The sequence below is a fragment of the Ascaphus truei genome, chromosome 2 (assembly GCF_040206685.1).
Source record: "Ascaphus truei isolate aAscTru1 chromosome 2, aAscTru1.hap1, whole genome shotgun sequence".
NCBI lineage: Eukaryota > Metazoa > Chordata > Amphibia > Anura > Ascaphidae > Ascaphus > Ascaphus truei.
This window is the reverse complement of record NC_134484.1, coordinates 170,280,209-170,298,519: the sequence shown is the minus strand read 5'-3', so window position 1 is coordinate 170,298,519 and position 18,311 is coordinate 170,280,209. Positions and strand designations below refer to the sequence as shown.

The following is an 18,311-nucleotide window of genomic DNA, read 5'->3' as shown; positions in this document are numbered from 1 at the left end:
ATCTTACTTCTAATGCTACATTGTGGATCATGACATGTTCTGCCTTTCCTTAATACCAATGTTCACACAACACTTACCTTTAAATGTTCTTTTGGAGTTCAACCTTTTACCCGCTGTGCAGTCAGCCCCTCTGGTAGTGAATTTTATTTTTTGTAAGTTGAGAGGCTACTGTAATTTGCTTTCTATTTTTTTTTCATAGAGTATTTTGCTTGTATTAAAAATATGTTTTGAAATAAATATATTAAATGTCTTCCCAAAAAAGAATGCAAGTAGAAAGTGGTAAATATGCTTCAGGAGACAAAAAAAAAAACCAGCAGGAGCTGCAGCTTTAGGCCGCGCGTATAGTGCCTGTGACCGGCGACGCGACGGGTGATGTCACCCGCCGCGGCTAGTGAAAGTTATATTTCGCTTTGCGGCGGTGTCGCGGGCTTCCGGGCATTTGATTTGTTTAGGGGCTGTCACATGAGGCGACAGCCCTTGAAAAATCAAATATTCCCAGCTTCCAAAGTCCGCGACACGACGTTGCTCCGTCGCATTGCCGCCGTCCCGCTTATTATAAGCGCACGTGGCGGCGGCGGCAATGTATTTCATTTTGGGTTGCGGCGCCGTCGCGGGCACTATATGCGCGGCCTTAAATAGATGTCTCTAATAATCTGGAGGAGGTGGCTACTTTTAAAATGGGTAGGAAGGGTAAGACATGTGGTTAATTTTTAAAAAGGGATTTTTACCTTTCTTAGGCTGCGTCCATACAGCCTGTGCGCGCAAGGAGGTGTGCGCATCTGTGACATCACCAGTGTGTTGCGGGTGCATTTTTTGGACATGGTAGATGCGCCGTGGGGTGCGTGTCTAGGGGCATGTCTGTGACATCATTGTTTTCGCCCTCATTGGGTGAACCGCTCAAGTCACCTGCCCGTCGCGCCGATAAATCAGTTTCAACTGATTCCTCGAGCAACACGCGCCCCGTCCTGCTGTCCCGCCTGCGCGGTCTATGGGCGCGATCAATGCCTTAAGTCAATGTTACAGCGCGGAGCACCGACGCCTCCGCGCGGTCTTCGGCAGCATGGACGACGCCTTATCTGGTTTAGGATTACACTCTCTGCTTAGTAACACTGGATTTACACAAACAGGGTCATTCTTCAGAATTGTAATGTTGCAGATTGTTTTGCATTTGCAGATGTTCTCATCCTGTACATCAATCAAAACTTTACAGTATTTAGATAATTTGATAGCTAAATTGCATTTCCAGTGTTTCTACTTATTTAGTGTAGCATAGCATATAAAGGATTCCTAAAAATATTTTAGCCATAACGCCATTTTTAGTATCTAACTCAGACTTGATGTACAAGTGACCTTCAATCCAAACTACAGTGTTTTCATATGTACATCTGATTCCGTTTGGATAAATCAATGACCTTTGATTCTGAATGTAGGAACTTGATGTAGGTTAATTTGGTAGATTTACCTTGCATTGAACATAATGCTTACGATATATTATAAAATGGAGAGGACAAGGCAAAGCATCAATGAACTGAATGTTGCTGTTAGTGTATTTTTTTTTTTAACATGAATTACATTTTGATTACAAGTGGAAATATGACACTTTTCTGGCCACTTGCCTCTTAACTGTGACTGCTACTTGCAATGGAAAGTGTGGAAGGATCTCTGAGAATGTAAGATCTCTTACCAACTGGAGCCTGGCCAGGATTTAACTCCATCAGTCGGCACGTCACACTTCGTCAAATGAGTACTTGCAAACTTCAGCCTTCAATTTAATCTGTGTACTGATTTATGTAATGATTGTTGGGATGGTACTGTATAAGCTGACCAGGACCATCTTGTCTTTATGTGTCATGGCAGAAGCTACATCTATTGGGCCCCTTTTTGGTAATTAGCAGAGGAAGTGGAATTGGCAGGTGTGACAGTGTGTGTCATGTGGCATCTCAGGTATTGGATTGAAAATATTGTAAAGAAAGTCATGTCCCCCTCATTAGTCACAATGACGTGTTCTGACAGACACACACCGGTGTCCTCATTATTGGGGTAACAGAATGGTGAGACGCGGTTATACATTGTAAGACCATAGATCTATAGGTCTGCTACCCAAATAATTTCAAGAAATAAAAGCAATTACTAGCCAAACTATGTGACTGCCCATGCCTACCACATGAAAATGTAAATTCTTAAGAATATTTAAAAAGGAGTAACCCTTCATCTGCCAGAAGAGAGTCAGTGTTAACATTGTATAGCTCACAAGTGATGTAAAATCTATCAAATCTAAATGTACTGCAGATGCAAAATTAGAGAATGGTAAACCAGTCACATGCTACATTACTATTTGGAACCTATAACCTTCATACCTACGCCCTCACTGTCCCACTGCAGATTGGTCTTCATAAAACATTTAACTTCTACAACAATGATTCCCATCAGGGCGTACCCAAATCCCTGGGGGTCCTTCAGGTGTCTCCAAGGGGTTCGCTAAATAAATATGTAATGGGGATCGCAGGCAGGATAGTGGGTAACTGAACGAGCCTGTGTGAGGACTGCACACTTAGTAAGGCTCCATACTGCACCTTGGCGTGGGTGATACAGCTGTCAAGTACAGCAGGAGCTTCCAAAGTCACTCCCCACAATGCTTTGCATCCACAGTGGCAAGGCATTGTACGGCGTGACTTTGGAAGTCCCTGCAGTGATTGGCAGTTATGCCACCCATGCTGTCTGTACACACTGAGGGGCAGTTGGGGCCTTATTAAGCGTGTTCCCTCCCCAACGAGCTCAGGAAACTATACTGTCTGGGATCGGTCAAACAGTTTTGTTAGCAATAGTGTGATGAGTAGGTACAGTAATAAGATTTATTAATTAGGGGTTTGAGGAACAAATATTTTTTAGCAGGGAGTTCACAATGTAAAAAAGATAGCTTTAATGATTAGAAGAAATAAGAAACTTTCTGTGTCCACGCTTGAAATTGAAATTGTACATCTCAATGTATATTTTCTGGTATTTGTTTTTAATAAATAAAGCGGTTTTGTCTTATTGTTAATATATTGCTTTCATAGTAGAGATACATTCCCCCTGCAACCTTCCAATCCTCTAAAATGAATTAAATGTAGCACACAAAAAAACAAAGAGTTTTGTAAGAAGCCATCGTGAGCAAAAGGTGTTGAATTTTACACAAACATGATACAATTACAGTGGGTGAAAAAAAGTGTCAAAATGCCTCAACCGAACAAGATACAGCAAAGATAAGTAAGCAAAAGTGCATTTACATGTCTTTCACACATCTCTAAAAAACTTGCCATTTATCAGACAGTTTTTAAACGGCAGACAATAATTCTGGTCTGTTAGATGCAATAAAGAACAGTGTCACTTTTTAGCTTTTGATCCATTTAAAAGATGCATTTAGAAGGCAGAGTCTACCCAACAGCTTTTTTACACAGCTTGGTGCAGCAAAGCCCGAGTTACAGTAAGTAACCGTAGAAGCAGAAAACCTGCTGAAAGACAGAGCTCCTTCACCCCTTGGGACTCGTCAGTTTGAGCTTGGTTACCGATTCTGCATTCTGAGGTTGCTAGAGGTTGCAAACCAGACACAGTAAAGCTATTGTCAAACTCAAATTGACAAGTCCGCTACTATACAGTGCTGTCACATGCGTTGTAGACTGCATATTAAAAAGAGCTGTAAAAATAATGTTGACACTTTATAAATATATAATAAAAGACTTTAGAGTACTGCTGCTGGTTGTTGCAGGCCTCTCTGGCAGTAAAATGGTTAAGACTTATTTAATAACACTCTCCATTCGTTCCCATGGCTCCTATGCTTCTCAGTAATTTCCCGCACAGGGGTTAACGCCTACTTCCTATTCTTCTGCCTCCTTCTGCTGCTACTCTTTGTGACCTTGGGAAAGACATTCTATTTCTCTGTGCTTCAGGTACAGGGGGAAAAAAAGGAATGTATTCAGGATGAGAATAAAGCATTATTATTATTATTGTTGCTAAAAGCACCTGCTGGCTCCTCAATGAGATGAGGAGATGAAACTGCAGTGACAGCAGGGTCGATCTCTCTACGCATTCCCAACTCACAAGACAGCAGGAATGAGTTCACTCACTTATTACAGAATGTACATTAACGCACGTTCCCTGTTCAGCTCACAATTACTCATTGCCCATACCATTGTAGTAGTCATACGCCGCATGACCAATGCTGCTTGACTTATGTCTCATTATGTTGCAATGCTGATAATATAATATATTTTTCTTATATTTCACAACGCTGCACATATACTTTTCTAGATGCAACAAGTCCCTGTCTCAAATAACTTACACTCTACTTTTGGTGGCTGAAGCACAAGGAGATAGGAAGCATGTAATATACGTAATGCAGCTCGCACAGAGGCACAATGTGTAGTGTTCTATTTATTTGTGTTTTTGAGCTAGCACACCCACAAATATAATATTCTATAGTATGGGGTTGTGTCTGTTATAATTAGGGTTTGAGCCATCTTCACGTTTCATGTATAGATAGAGATGCCTGCACAAGGTTACAGGGAGAGCTGACAGATTCATAGGCAGTTTGTTTTACTATTAAGCCACTGTCCTCGCGATGAACAAAGAAGTGGGAAGTATTTTAGATTTTATTTTAATTGGGGCACTATGTGGTCTGTGTATCAAAAGCAAAACTGGAGCAATTATGGGTTAAAAAAAAGCATCAGGTACAGTATAGCCAAGCTTTTTTTTTTTAACCCCAGCCTTGAGATCGGCGTACATTGTTGGCACTATATAAATAAAAATATACATACATAGGAAATTAAATACCATGTGGATCTGGCGGCTCCCAGAGCAAATAGTAGCAGGGTTCAAATTTTATCATGTTAAAAAAAAAGCTCCCAAGGAAAACCGTCAAATGTTATAAGGTTAAACCTGGGTTAACGATTATTTTTCAACAAACGTATAAGCGTTTTTAAATCACTTTTAAACGTTCCCTTCCTCTGAGAAGCAGAGGGACTAATCAATCTTGTTTGCTTCACAATGTAATAATCAGATTTATTCACAGAACTGCCCTGCACCATGGAATTAGGATAAAGAAAAGATGAGCAGAGATAAAGCTCGTAAGACCACCATAAAGTTTTAATGATATTTTATCAAACTTATACATGAAAATATACATCAATCATCTTATTCTAACCTTTCATACACACATGACGGCCACTACCAGTTCCCCACAAGGGGCAGCATATTTAAAAGTACATTTGCAATGTCATTTCTGTGATGTCTTTTCAGCTCAACCATAAATATTCCATACAAAATGCACTTCAGACATGTCCCATGCAAAGAGCCAGTGCTTGCATCAATGAGAGAGAACTGTGAAAATCAAACAGAGAGAGATTGAAAATACATAAGAGGTGGACTTCTTTATACAGAAACAGGAATCCGATCATGGAAAATGTAATTATGGAAGCCACTGATGAAGTAAGAGAGCTCTGAAATTGAAAGGTCGGACCTCTTATGCATAACTGGCTTTCGCATGTTGCTGCTGTTGCTGCTGCTGCTGCTGGGACTGTAGTTCTTTGAAGCTTATTTGACTTGGATAATCAGCACTGGAAAATATGGGCAGAGTTTTAGGCCATAAAATGTTGACTAAAATTCCTTGGATTCATGAACTATTTCCACGTATAATGTTTTTTTTTTTCTTTTTTCTTTCTTTTCGTTTGCAAGTCATTTATTGTTTAAGCAAAAACCGCAATCTTCTACTTCCACCGAAGGAACACCTGGAGGGACCAGATCTATTTTTCAGTACCGTTTTTTTTTCTTTCCAATAATTTACTTGACGAGTATAAATGCCAACACAACCTGCTTTAAAAATGAATCTGGAAAAGGCGGTCTGAGTTAAGCAGGCCAGATGCCTGAAAGGAAATCTCAGGAGAGGCAGATAGGTAGAGGGTCAGGCTAGATTAAGAAATGTGTAATACTAACACTGTAATATCCAATATGTGGTGTTAGGTTTGGCTTTAAATAACAGCGTCTGTGCTAAGTTTATGTGGAACAACTAGAGGGAAACCAGGATGTTGAAGCCCCAGGTACTATGCTGGAGCCTCTGGCTAATAGAGCAGCACTGCAGGATGCACAGTGTGGCTGCCGAGTAGAGGGGCACTGAACCTTTGTCTTACCTTATGGGTAACATTGTCTGGCTATGAGAGAAGCCTCACTTGGCAGTACCTCTCTGCCCCCTGAATGGACTGACCAGTTGAAAGCGGCTAACTGTTTGCATCCTGTTCAATAAATCTGCATCTTTAACAAAACTTTTATTTGAACACAATGTTTTAAGTAATTATAAAATGGTTATATAAAATGACAGCTGCTACAACTCACCTCTTACTTCATTAAATAAAATCGCAATACTTAATATAATCAAATAAAGGTACTGTTAAGATTTGATTGTATTCATTCTACCCATTTCTAAAATAAAACGGAAGATTGTAAAAACATGCAAAAATTTAGCTTGTGTCATGGCAATTCTCAACACTGAATATTTAAGGCGGGTTTTTTTTTTTAATATTAATATATATATATATATATATATATATATATACACAATCAATGTTGGATTTCAGTAATAACACTGTTCATTCTAATGCAGGCCTGCACAACTCGTAAAGCGAGAAGGGCCGAACTGCTCCAAGAAAAAAAAATTTGGGCCGAACGGGTAAAACCATCATCATCATCATCTCTCCTCCAGCACCTCTCATTATCATCATCCTCATATATCTCCCCAGTACCCCTCATCATCATCCTCATATCTTCCCCAGAACCCCTCACTATCAACCTTTGCGATACTCCCCATCTATCTCTCATACCCCCATCTCTCCCCCTCACCCACACAAATAATACTCCCCCTCCCCATCAAACACACAATACCCCCCTGCACACCACACATCCCAGCCCCCCTGCACCTCACATCCTTCTCCCCCCCTGCACCTCACATCACTCTCACCCCCCCTGCATCTCACATCATTCTCCCCCCTTGCACCTCCAATCACCCCCTGCACCTCCAATGACTCCCCCTGCACCTCCAATCACCCCCCATGAACCTCCAATGACCCCCTGCACCTCCAATGACTCCCCCTGCACCTCCAATGACTCCCCCTGCACCTGCAATCACCCCCCATGCACCTCTAATGACCCCCCTACACCTCTATTTACCCCCTGCACCCGTGCACATCACTTACCCTGCACATCACCCCCCCTTCACATCACCCCCCCCCTTTCACATCACCCCCCCCCTTCACATCACCCCCGTGCACATCACCCCGTGCACATCACCCCCCTGCACATCACCTCCCCTGCACCTCACCCCCTTGCACCTCCCCCCCTGCACCTTACATCACCCCCCTGCACATCACCCCCCTGCACATCAACCCCCTGCCCCTCACATCACCCCCTGCACATCACCCCCCTGCACATCACCTCCCCTGCACCTCACCCCCTGCACCTCACCCCCTGCACCTCACATCACCTCCCCTGCACCTCACCCCCCTGCACCTCACATCACCCCCCTAAACCTCACATCACCCCCTGCACATAACCCCCCTGCACCTCACATCACTCCCCTGCACCTCACCCCCCTGCACCTCACCCCCCTGCACCTCAACCCCCTGCACCTCACCTCAATGCACCTCACCTCACCCCCCTGCACATATCCCCCCCCCTGCACATCACCCCCCCCCTGCACATCACATCACCCCCCTGCACATATCCCCCAGCACCTCACATCACCCCCCTGGGGGGGGAGAGCGGGCTTGGCTCGCGGGGGGAGGGAGAGGGGGCTCGGCTCACGGGGGGGAGGGAGAGGGGGTTCGGCTCGCGGGGGGAGGGAGAGCGGACTCAGGGGAGGGAGAGCGGACTTGGGAGGAGGAGGTGGGGAAAGTCGCCGCCGCAGGCCGCACAGCTTGTGGCCCGCGTGTTGTGCAGGCCTGTTCTAATGTGTCCCAAAAAGTAAGCACAGGGTTAATCAGGAAAGGCAGTTCTCTTGCCTCCAAGTTCAAGCACTGACAGGATTGTTCTTTTGGGATTCCCTTGGAATGAGTCATTGTTAGTACAGAGACTCCCTACTCAGGGAGGCCAGGATAATGCCATGCCCCAGGAGGTTACACCAGCTGAGAGTTTGTCTTGCAAGAGACAGGGATAAATATTGTCAGACCTGCAGCTAAAAAACAGTAAAAAGTGAACGTGCGCCAGAAACCCAAAGACTTATCCTATTTAATATACTTGTTTGCAGACAGATAAGTAATACGTATGATGATTTGAGCCCAACTGAACAACTGGGGAAGAAAAATACGTTATAGCTAGTGATTGTATATATACACAATATGAATATTTTATAGCTAGTGATTGTATATATACACAATATGAATACTTTATAGCTAGTGATTGTATATATACAATATGAATACTTTATAGCTAGTGATTGTATATGTACAATATGAATACTTTATAGCTAGAGATTGTATATATACAATATGAATACGGTGTAGCTAGTGATTGTATATGTACAATATGAATACTTTATAGCTAGTGATTGTATATATACAATATGAATACTTTATAGCTAGAGATTGTATATATACAATATGAATACTTTATAGCTAGTGATTGTATATATACAATATGAATACTTTATAGCTAGTGATTGTATATATACAATATGAATACTTTATAGCTAGAGATTGTATATATACAATATGAATACGGTGTAGCTAGTGATTGTATATGTACAATATGAATACTTTATAGCTAGTGATTGTATATATACAATATGAATACTTTATAGCTAGTGATTGTATATATACAATATGAATACTTTATAGCTAGTGATTGTATATATACAATATGAATACTTTATAGCTAGTGATTGTATATATACAATATGAATACTTTATAGCTAGTGATTGTATATATACAATATGAATACGGTATAACTAGTGATTGTATATATACAATATGAATATGTTATAGCAAGTGATTGTATATATACGCAATATGAATACGGTATAGCTTGTGATTGTATATATACAATATGAATACTTTATAGCTAGTGATTGTATATATACAATATGAATACTTTATAGCTAGTGATTGTATATATACAATATGAATACTTTATAGCTTGTGATTGTATATATACAATATGAATACTTTATACCTAGTGATTGTATATATACAATATGAATACTTTATAGCTAGTGATTGTATATATCTACAATATGAATACAGTGTAGCTAGTGATTGTATATTTACAAAATGAATACTTTATAACTAGTGATTGTATATGTACAATATGAATACTTTATAGCTAGTGATTGTATATATACAATATAAATAAGGTATAACTAGTGATGGTATATACAATATGAATACTTTATAGCTAGTGATTAAGGGCCTCATGCAGAGAGCATCGTTATTTCAAAACTCGCCATTTTTTGTTCAATTTCCTTCAGAAAACGGCATAAAATGGCGAGTTGCGAAAAACGCGCCATTTTTTTATTTCTATGTTTAAAACTCGCCTCGCGGCTGGCGAGAACCTCCATCGCGCCATTTTTAAAACTCTCCGAATGCAGAGAGGTGCGAACGGCAAGTAGCGGCTGTTCGCGCCAAAAAAAGGCGCGATTCTCGCATTTTTGCCGCGCCACGAAAATATGGCAAGATGGCGCTCGCCGCCTATAGTAAAGGGGAAAAAAAAGGCGCGAATTTGTTTTTACACGTTTCTGAAGCGCGCATCTCGCCAATTTAAACTCGCCACACGCATCCATGTTAAACATAGCAGAATTCGCACTTTTCTGCATATGGAGAATAAAACTCTCCAAAAAAGCTACTTTTTATGAAATTCGCCATTTTTAAAATTCTATGCTCTCTGCATGAGGCCCTGTATATGTACAATATGAATACTTTATAGCTAGTGATTGTATATATACAATATAAATACGGTATAACTAGTGATGGTATATATACAATATGACTACTTTATAACTAGTGATTGTATATGTACAATATGAATACTTTATAACTAGTGACATGTATTAAAGCGAGTGTCTGCTCAGAAGGTAGTGTGCACTTCCTAAACCTGTTCTCTTCGATATCAGGGTTTTGGGAGTTGTTCCATAGTTTACCGACTTGCCCTCACAGCTACCCAAAGATACCAACTTCACCCTTTGTTAAACATGTTTCTAAATCAGGCCCTGTCACCTCTGAGACCACAACAGCTTTGGCACTAGCGATCACGTGACCTCTATCCTCATGAGATCACCCCTCCCCCCCCCCCCCCCCCACTTTCCATTTAGTTTGTGGTGCACTGACCTCAAATTCCCACTAAAAGATGAGAAAAAGCCCATGACATACAGCGGATGTGGATGGGGCCCAAAGGCTGCCACCCTTCATGACGTATGCCGTACGTCTATTGGGCACTGAAAGGGTTAAAGCCGATCATCATTTTCGTGTTGCATAGTTTTACTTACTTTAATAGACATCTTCTGGCCCTTTCTGACAGTGTTTTTATTTTATAAATCTGCAGATTTGGGAGCTCAAAATGGAGCTCTCTCCTGAGCCCAGGGCAGTCTGAGGTTACCATGGTAACCACCGATGCTAGAGATTAGGAAAATCATGATTTTTTTTAATACTAAAAAAAGCCCCATGAGAACAGAGAGCATGGCATTCTCAGGGGGAAGAAACTAACATTATATGAGTTAAACTCGTATAGGCTTGTGGGTGGGGATTTCTGTTATAACCCACAGACAGAGACACAGTGAGGTGTCACTAATAATTACAGTATAATAATAGGTATTATTAACATTATTATTACTTATGATAAGTATGACAATATATTAACGGAGAAGAGAGGAAACTTGAGACTCTGCTCAGGTACACACAGAATCGGCACCGAACTGTGTCCATGTTATAGATGCAAACAGAAGCTCTTTGCAGTGTGTATACATGTGGCAGGCACAGCGGGGCTTCCAGTGTCACCCTAGAGGTGTGTGATTGTTTGCAGTGTCTGTGACTAGCATCCTCCAGGTTCCAATCTACAGGATGTGAGGGAGGAGGAGGGGAGGGGGTTTAACTCCTTCGCTGCACTGTAAGCCTCTGGGAGAGAAGTGGTTAAGGAAAGAGGATGGAGGTGACCATTTGCACTGCCCTTTCTTTCCGACTTATTTGGGCTAATTGCTCCCCTGCTGCTTGGCTTTTAATGTTGCTGCTCCAGATTATAATTACCCATTAAAATGTTGATTTTTATGGAATTGCAAAATACCAAGAGAGAACCATTTGAGTTTACCTACTATGATTGTTTTATTTTCTAAGGAGGCATTCATTATTTTGCATGCTTTTACATATGTGTTTATAATAATGACTAACCTTCTCTAATTCTATTAGCTGCAGCCCACTAGGAATGTTATTAGCCTTTATGTTCTTTTTAATTTTAATTTTCAAAGAACAAACCTCTTAAATCGTCGCGATTATTTCTAATCACCTCAATGAATAGCTGAACCCTAGCAGAAGTATGCATGGTGTCTGGTACCTGCTCTCCTTGTTTTTACTCTTGATGGTAACAAGAAAACACCTGCTGCCTGAGATACTGCAGCTGGCTAATTAACTAAAATTACTATTATTATATTTTTTTTATTTCAATTGCATGTAAGTGGCTGCGCATAAAATACAATTAGCACAAGCATTGCTTTAGAATGATACATCACACTTGGACACGCTAGCATTTTGTCTAACATTAATTGGCATTACTAGCTAAGTCCAGGGTATTAAAAAGAGACATTGTTTTAAAAGACCTGTCCTAAAGGGCTCCGCTAGGAAAGTTATTTCTTCCCGTTCTTTTTCTGGTCTGTTACACCTCCTGTTAGTGGGCTGAATTGGAGGCTGTTCTAGAGGAGCCTTTCTTTAAAAACACACGTTAGAGTTGTTCTCAATATGTCTTTACAAAGATCGGGCATTTGCAATACAATGAGCAAAATAAAATCTGGGTTGAAAAAAAAAGCCTGCTGTGAACCAGGTATTTTTTTAAAAGCTATATGGTCCGGCGATTCGAGGGCATAAATGCGACATTTTAAAGCAGCAAAACATGTTTTCGGTTTTATTCTTCTTCAAATAAATCAGTTCTGAAGTATTAGATAATCGTGACTGTTTTTTTATTTTTTATTATTCAACTCTTACTGCCATTTTTAATGAGATTTAAAACATCTTTTGATTTCTGTAGCAGGGTGTAGCTCACCTCCCAAGCAGTGCAAGATGTTTGCAACACTTTCCCATTTGGGATAATTTGTTGCAAATGTTTCCCGTAGTTTAAGCTGCAAACTGTAACAATAGATAATGTTACTGTAGTAATATAAGGATACATTGTAGCTGCTGAGTTACACTGACTGAAGCGGCCATTATGTTAGTCACACAATCAGGATTTTGACAGATTTATAACAGGAGCACCAAACAACTGCCAGCTTAGGTAAGAATGTAGAATTATACATTGTAAAATACGTTACATATACAACGAATACAAATAAATACAAATGTTGGAAAGTAGTATTGCTGCTTTAATGAAAAAAAATGATTTGTTAGAGTAAGTTTTCATGAAAGTTATGAGACATCTCTCTCTGCTGTTTGAATGGAGACAGAAATACTATGCCAGACCCTCTCAGAGGCTGGCAATCAAACTTTGTTTGTTTAAGCAGCTACAGTAATTGCATCAAAGGCGGGTATACTACGCGGTCTCATATGCAGTATTTTTTTTTAATGAAAATGCCAATCTTGTTCCTCACTAATTTCGAATCCTTGGAGGTTTGAATCTCTACAATGAGTTTACCTTACATGGCACACAAACGTCTGCTTTTTGAAGAAGCCCATTTCATACTGTAGTTTTTCTGCCCCTGGTTTATAAAGTCTCCTGCAACAACTTTTTGTGCCAGTCACCTTCCCTTATAATTGGGAGGCTGATGATGCCTGTACTCGTAGTGTGGCCGTGCAGGGAGTGTACTACAGTCTTTCTGTCCTCCTTGCTATAGCAAAGCTAATGGTTTAAACTTGGAAACCCTGCCTACTATAAATACACTAGCCTGCTGGCTTTTTGAAACCACCCTCCCTCCACTACTCATGCTTCTCCAACACTCTGCCCTCCTTATTACGGGGCCATCACATGCTTCTCTACATATTGTATGGTGGGTAAGAGAAAGCCACCCTAATCAATACATGCTATCCAAACATCTTCGTCTTTAATGCACACAGGCGACAACCATAATTAATGCCATCATCAGCAAACGTTCTGGCCATTTTGGATATTCAATAATGAAACTCGGATTGCTCTGGTCCTGCCTTTTCCACGTATACAAAACAATATACAGTAAAACATACCTGGTGCTTTTTCAACAAAAATGACTTTGGAATCTTGATGGAAGTTATGTCCACTCAAGATAATTCTTTTCCCCCCAATCACTGGAAAGCTGTCGGCACTTTGTTTTTCCACCAATGGTAGTTCCTGAGCTGATCTCTGGGCTGAAGAAATAATGCATATACATGAAGTATTAAACAGAAATAATTCAACAGTTTCATGTATGTCCTAATAAATACAACGATAATAATTATATAGACAACGTGCACACTCACTGAAAGTGTAACAGTTTTATGAATTCACCATTTCTTGGCAGTAAAAATGTGCTTTGAGAAAGCACTGTGCCCAGACTTCTGGCAGTTAATGCTGCAGAAATTAGATATATGGGACAGTGGGAACAGAACAGAAATGGCCCTGTCACATACATGCAGGCAATAAAGGGTATTTTGCATAGCTTGTATTCAGTTTATAAACACAAAAGGAATCATTTGTATATTTAGAGACATATGGATAAAATGCAGCATTGTTTGGCTGAGTGCCCTCTAATCCCAGTCTTAGCGATGTGAACAAATTAAAATAAGCAGTGCAAATACGAATAACACCCCTGAACAAAGCAGCGACCCCGACCCTTGTTTTCTACACACTCCATGTCTGAGTTACTTTTTCATTTCACTTATCTTCACTTTATTCACTTAGCTAGTTCACCGTACAAAGTGTATGTTTCCTGCTCCCAGTGTTGTGGAGCGTTAAAAAAAGACACAAGGAATGAAAGGAGAAGCTATGATACACTTAATACAAGTATGAGTTTTATTGCGTGTGCGTCTGCAGGGCAACTGATTGACACAAGAAGAGATATCATTGATTTATTGATGGACACTTTGGCTTGTATGACCCAGTAGCGGACAAGCCAAAACACGTCCTGAAGGGTGGCACCATTTGGGCCCCAACAACATCCTTTTGAGTAAAATGTATGGAGAAGGTAGATGGGTGGATAGTGGAAACAACTAAACTGACAGGCCGAGACCAGGGATCTGGAGGTGATTATTTTTTTATGTAGAAGAAGGAGAGGTTTCTACACCCATTATTTAGGGATTTAACCCTATTATAATATATTTCACATAATAAAAATATATTGCATTTTTTTGTAATGTATATCATTAAATATCCATCTAGAACTAACCAGTTTTAAGAATCAGTACCGCACTGTGTTCTCCAAATCAACAGAGAGATCTAATTGTTCGCAGACTTAAGAGATTTCAGAAAAACAAAACAACAACAATAAATTAGGGGCTTGCTGATTACTTACAACACTCAATAGGATTTGATGCCGCTTGCAAAGTGAGAGTTCTCCCGTTGGCTTGTGGAATGTGTACACGGAACACCAGGCGCACTCTTGTGTTCTTTCTTCCAATGTCAGTTTCCCCTTTTCGCAGCTCAATGTCAGAATTCCGAAGCTTTAGTATTCCAGCACAGTCAATACTGTCAAAAGGAGAACAAATGGTGATACTTATTGTTTTGGACATCTTAATATTGCTGCTACAAAAGATAATGCTGCCTATTGTTTCTAGAAATGCAGCTAATTAAAATTGAGGGCATGAATAATTCCAATTGGGTTGACACTGCTTCCTACCCTGAGAATACGGAAAGGAAAATATTGGTGGAAAGACGAGCCACACTAATGATTAGGGGTATGGAAGAAAAGTGTTTATGGTGAGCAATGGCTCAATGGTGGAATCCCACGTAGGGAAGTGGGAGGAACTATTTTGCCTGAATCTAGGTAGAAAGCCTTGTTATTATGTAATTCTTCCGTGACTAATTTTACCTACACAACAAAATAAGCAAAACACCAGCACTCCTAATAATAACTAATTAAAAATGTGAGAGGTGCAGTAGGGAATAGAGAGTAATGCAAATGTTACAATTTTTTTTTACCTAACCTACTGAGTAAGTAGGAGGTTTAGCATTCAAAGTTGGGAATAAACGCGTCTTGTGTTTATCCCAAAACATTGTTTCTCCTCCACTGAGAGCTACTGGGAGAATCAATGAGTTTCTACTGTGCAAATGGATCCATGACAAACTCCATGTCTTATCCTGGAACTTTAGAGTTTTTTTCCCCAGAACATCAGTAAGTCTGATGACTTACAACACAGTGACTTACAACATTTGCATCAGGGAAAGGGACTTACAACATTTGCATAAGGCAACCTAGCTCCAAACCAGTGGGAAAGCACCGATAGGTAACTGCATGCTGTGTTAGGTAACAATATTGTATTGCATATTATCAATTGAAAGGTCCTTCTTGTAGTGTCATACCCAAACACTATAAAGGTTTGTGCATTGATATATGATTAAAATAGGTTTTAACTCTTCATTTAGACATGACTGCAGTGTATTTCTAGATCTCCTTTTTTTTTTAAATGAACTGCAACACAGGAAGAAAACCCACAGCAATAAGTCTTTTTTCATACTCCTATCCCTAGAGCAGCTTAATCGCATACTTGAAAAAGCACTGCACTTCACAATACAAGATCCAATAAGTGTCATGCCATAAACTGAACACTGAGGCTGAAGTGGAAGATATTTACAGCTCTGTAACTGAGACGTGCTTTATAAAAAAAAAAAAAGGCAACAGCCGCATGGGCTGAAACACTAGAACGAAAAGCAATCAGTTGTCAGAAATATTTTCAAGGTTTATTAAGGTGGTAAAATGAGGAGAGGCACTTCAAAGGCGTTTTGAAGGGCTGGTTGGGAAAAGCTGGATTATTTATGGGATTTACGTAACAAAATTAGCACATATTGAAATCCCTTATGGGCAGAGCTACAGGAAAGTGGCTGGCAGGCAGGTGGATGCAGGAGCTTACATAGCTTTCATATTGTTCTCAGGCAGGAGCGGGATTTCCAAGACTTTGGTGTTGGAGATGATTGTTTCATGGCTTGTGGTGGAAACGGTCTTGCCGGTGATGCGATGGACCTGGTAGAAGGCATGGGGTCGCAGCAGGCGATCGTCTGCCGTCCCGATGAACAGCTGGACTGTGAGCGGCTCGCTTTCTAGATACCCGTGTAGCTGGCAAGAGAACAGAAGGCTCAGGCAGGAGAATCACACACGTGAAACGGCTTGGAATCAATTAGGTACTTTATAACGGAGACTCCAATTTTAAGAAAGGGGGAAAAGGAAGAAAGAAAAAAAAACTTAGGACAGGTGCTGGGTGTTAGGCTGTCATTTTGCCTGGCCAATACTGGTGTAATAAAAAAGGTGTAAGTCAGAAAAACGTCTCATTATTTCAATGACCTGAGGCAGTCATGCTAGTTTTCATCTTTATTTGCCACTGCTGTAAGTACTATAGAACCTATAGACCTTCTCAACCTCTTCAGTGCTGGATGGAGTTAGCTGTGTATTCCAGGCCCCATTGGATTGATGGGCACCTGAACTTCACTTGTCCTTTACCCTACACAAATCTAAAATTAAACATGCTTTGTACAGTAGATCTCTAACCAAATCGAATATATACTGTTTGGCAATGTTAACCTCAGAGTTTACCTAATGCTGCAAACTTTTGTTCAACTAAGATTACCAGTCCTGTGCTTATGGAAAATGTGTATATATTTATTTATTTATTTATAAAATATTTTACCAGGAAGTAATACATTGAGAGTTACCTCTCGTTTTATATGTCTTGGCCACAGAGTTAAGACAAATAATACATGGTTACAAATACAGTTACATAATGAGCAGGGTATACATTATATACAATACATTGCATGCACAGTTAAAGAAAATATATATTATGGGCGTATGAAACAGTTACAGACCAGATTAAAATGTGAGACAGCCTATTGTCCAGAGCTTCCAAATATTTTGAAGGTCAAACATAATAATAATAATAATAATAGTTTTCTCAGCATGGCGCTGACAGCGTATGTAGCCCTGTACATAGTACTAGTCATTGCCTTTACTCACTGAGCCACTCCTTCAGCCTAGTACGATAAAGTGAATTTAATCCATGATTTTAGCTTTGCGCCCTAATCAATCAGAGTAACTTGGAACCAAACAAACTTGTTATACTCTTCAACATACAGTATCGCCAAAATAATGGCAGATTGCAAAAAAATAAGCACAATTCAGATGTGATGGTATCAGCGGTTACCAAGTACAACAAAACTACGGCAAAAACATGGTACAGTTTCTTTCCCTGGTTTTTCCCCAATTTTGCAATCGCTTACGATAATGGTTTTGATATGTTGCAGGCCCCCTCTGTGCTTGAGATGTTAAAATGTTCTACAAAGTAAACGTGTAGCCCTGAAATGACCTTTAGTAATTTTCTAGCTGACATGTAGTATTTAAAACTGCAGCCCCTATCCCTGAGCAATGTTATTTTTTTACTTACCTGGTCTGCAGTAGAACCACACTTGTCTTACTAATAAAAGAACCTCTGTTTACCCAACATGCCCCTCCATTCCTCCAGGCCCATTTGGGAAATACACATTTCCTTGATTTTGGCAGGGAGAGATTTTTTTCTGAATCAATGCCTTACATTAGTAAAAATAGCACAATCCCAGCACTTTGTTGGGAGGAGGCTGCTTTAAGGAGATATATAGGGGGCTGTGTATCAAGGCAACTTACTATTGTAATTGGCCCCCCTTATAAAGATTCAATGACATTGAAAGCAATGATTTTATGTGTGAGAATCCTGTGAAAATTGAATATGTTTTCCTTTTCTTTGGGTCCACTGAATTCAAGATAATCAGAAACGTGTGTTTTTCATTTGACTAATGCAGGCTTTATAAACAAGAGAAAGGAAAACATTTTACTTGTAGGTTTGGTGACAACAAACGGTTTGATCACAATAAAACCTTATATACAGATTGTAAGAACCCTCCAATGCACGTGTTCACTGTAGAACCATATAGTCCCATGGTGCAGTCAAAGTCGCACTTCAAAAAA

The 18,311-nt window shown here is 40.2% G+C and overlaps 1 protein-coding gene across 10 annotated transcripts in view; it reads right to left on the bottom strand.

Annotated features, from left to right (window-relative positions):
- The window catches only part of NFATC1 (nuclear factor of activated T cells 1), a 256,254-nt gene that overhangs the window by 125,140 nt on the left and 112,803 nt on the right, over positions 1-18,311 (bottom strand). For all 10 annotated transcript variants that reach the window (XM_075585523.1, XM_075585525.1, XM_075585522.1 and 7 more), the window contains 3 exons: positions 16,231-16,433; positions 14,676-14,848; positions 13,393-13,533 (listed from right to left, as the gene is read on the bottom strand). In XM_075585523.1, the coding sequence (XP_075441638.1) occupies positions 13,393-13,533; positions 14,676-14,848; positions 16,231-16,433 (517 nt within the window). The remainder of the gene's footprint in view (positions 1-13,392; positions 13,534-14,675; positions 14,849-16,230; positions 16,434-18,311) is intronic.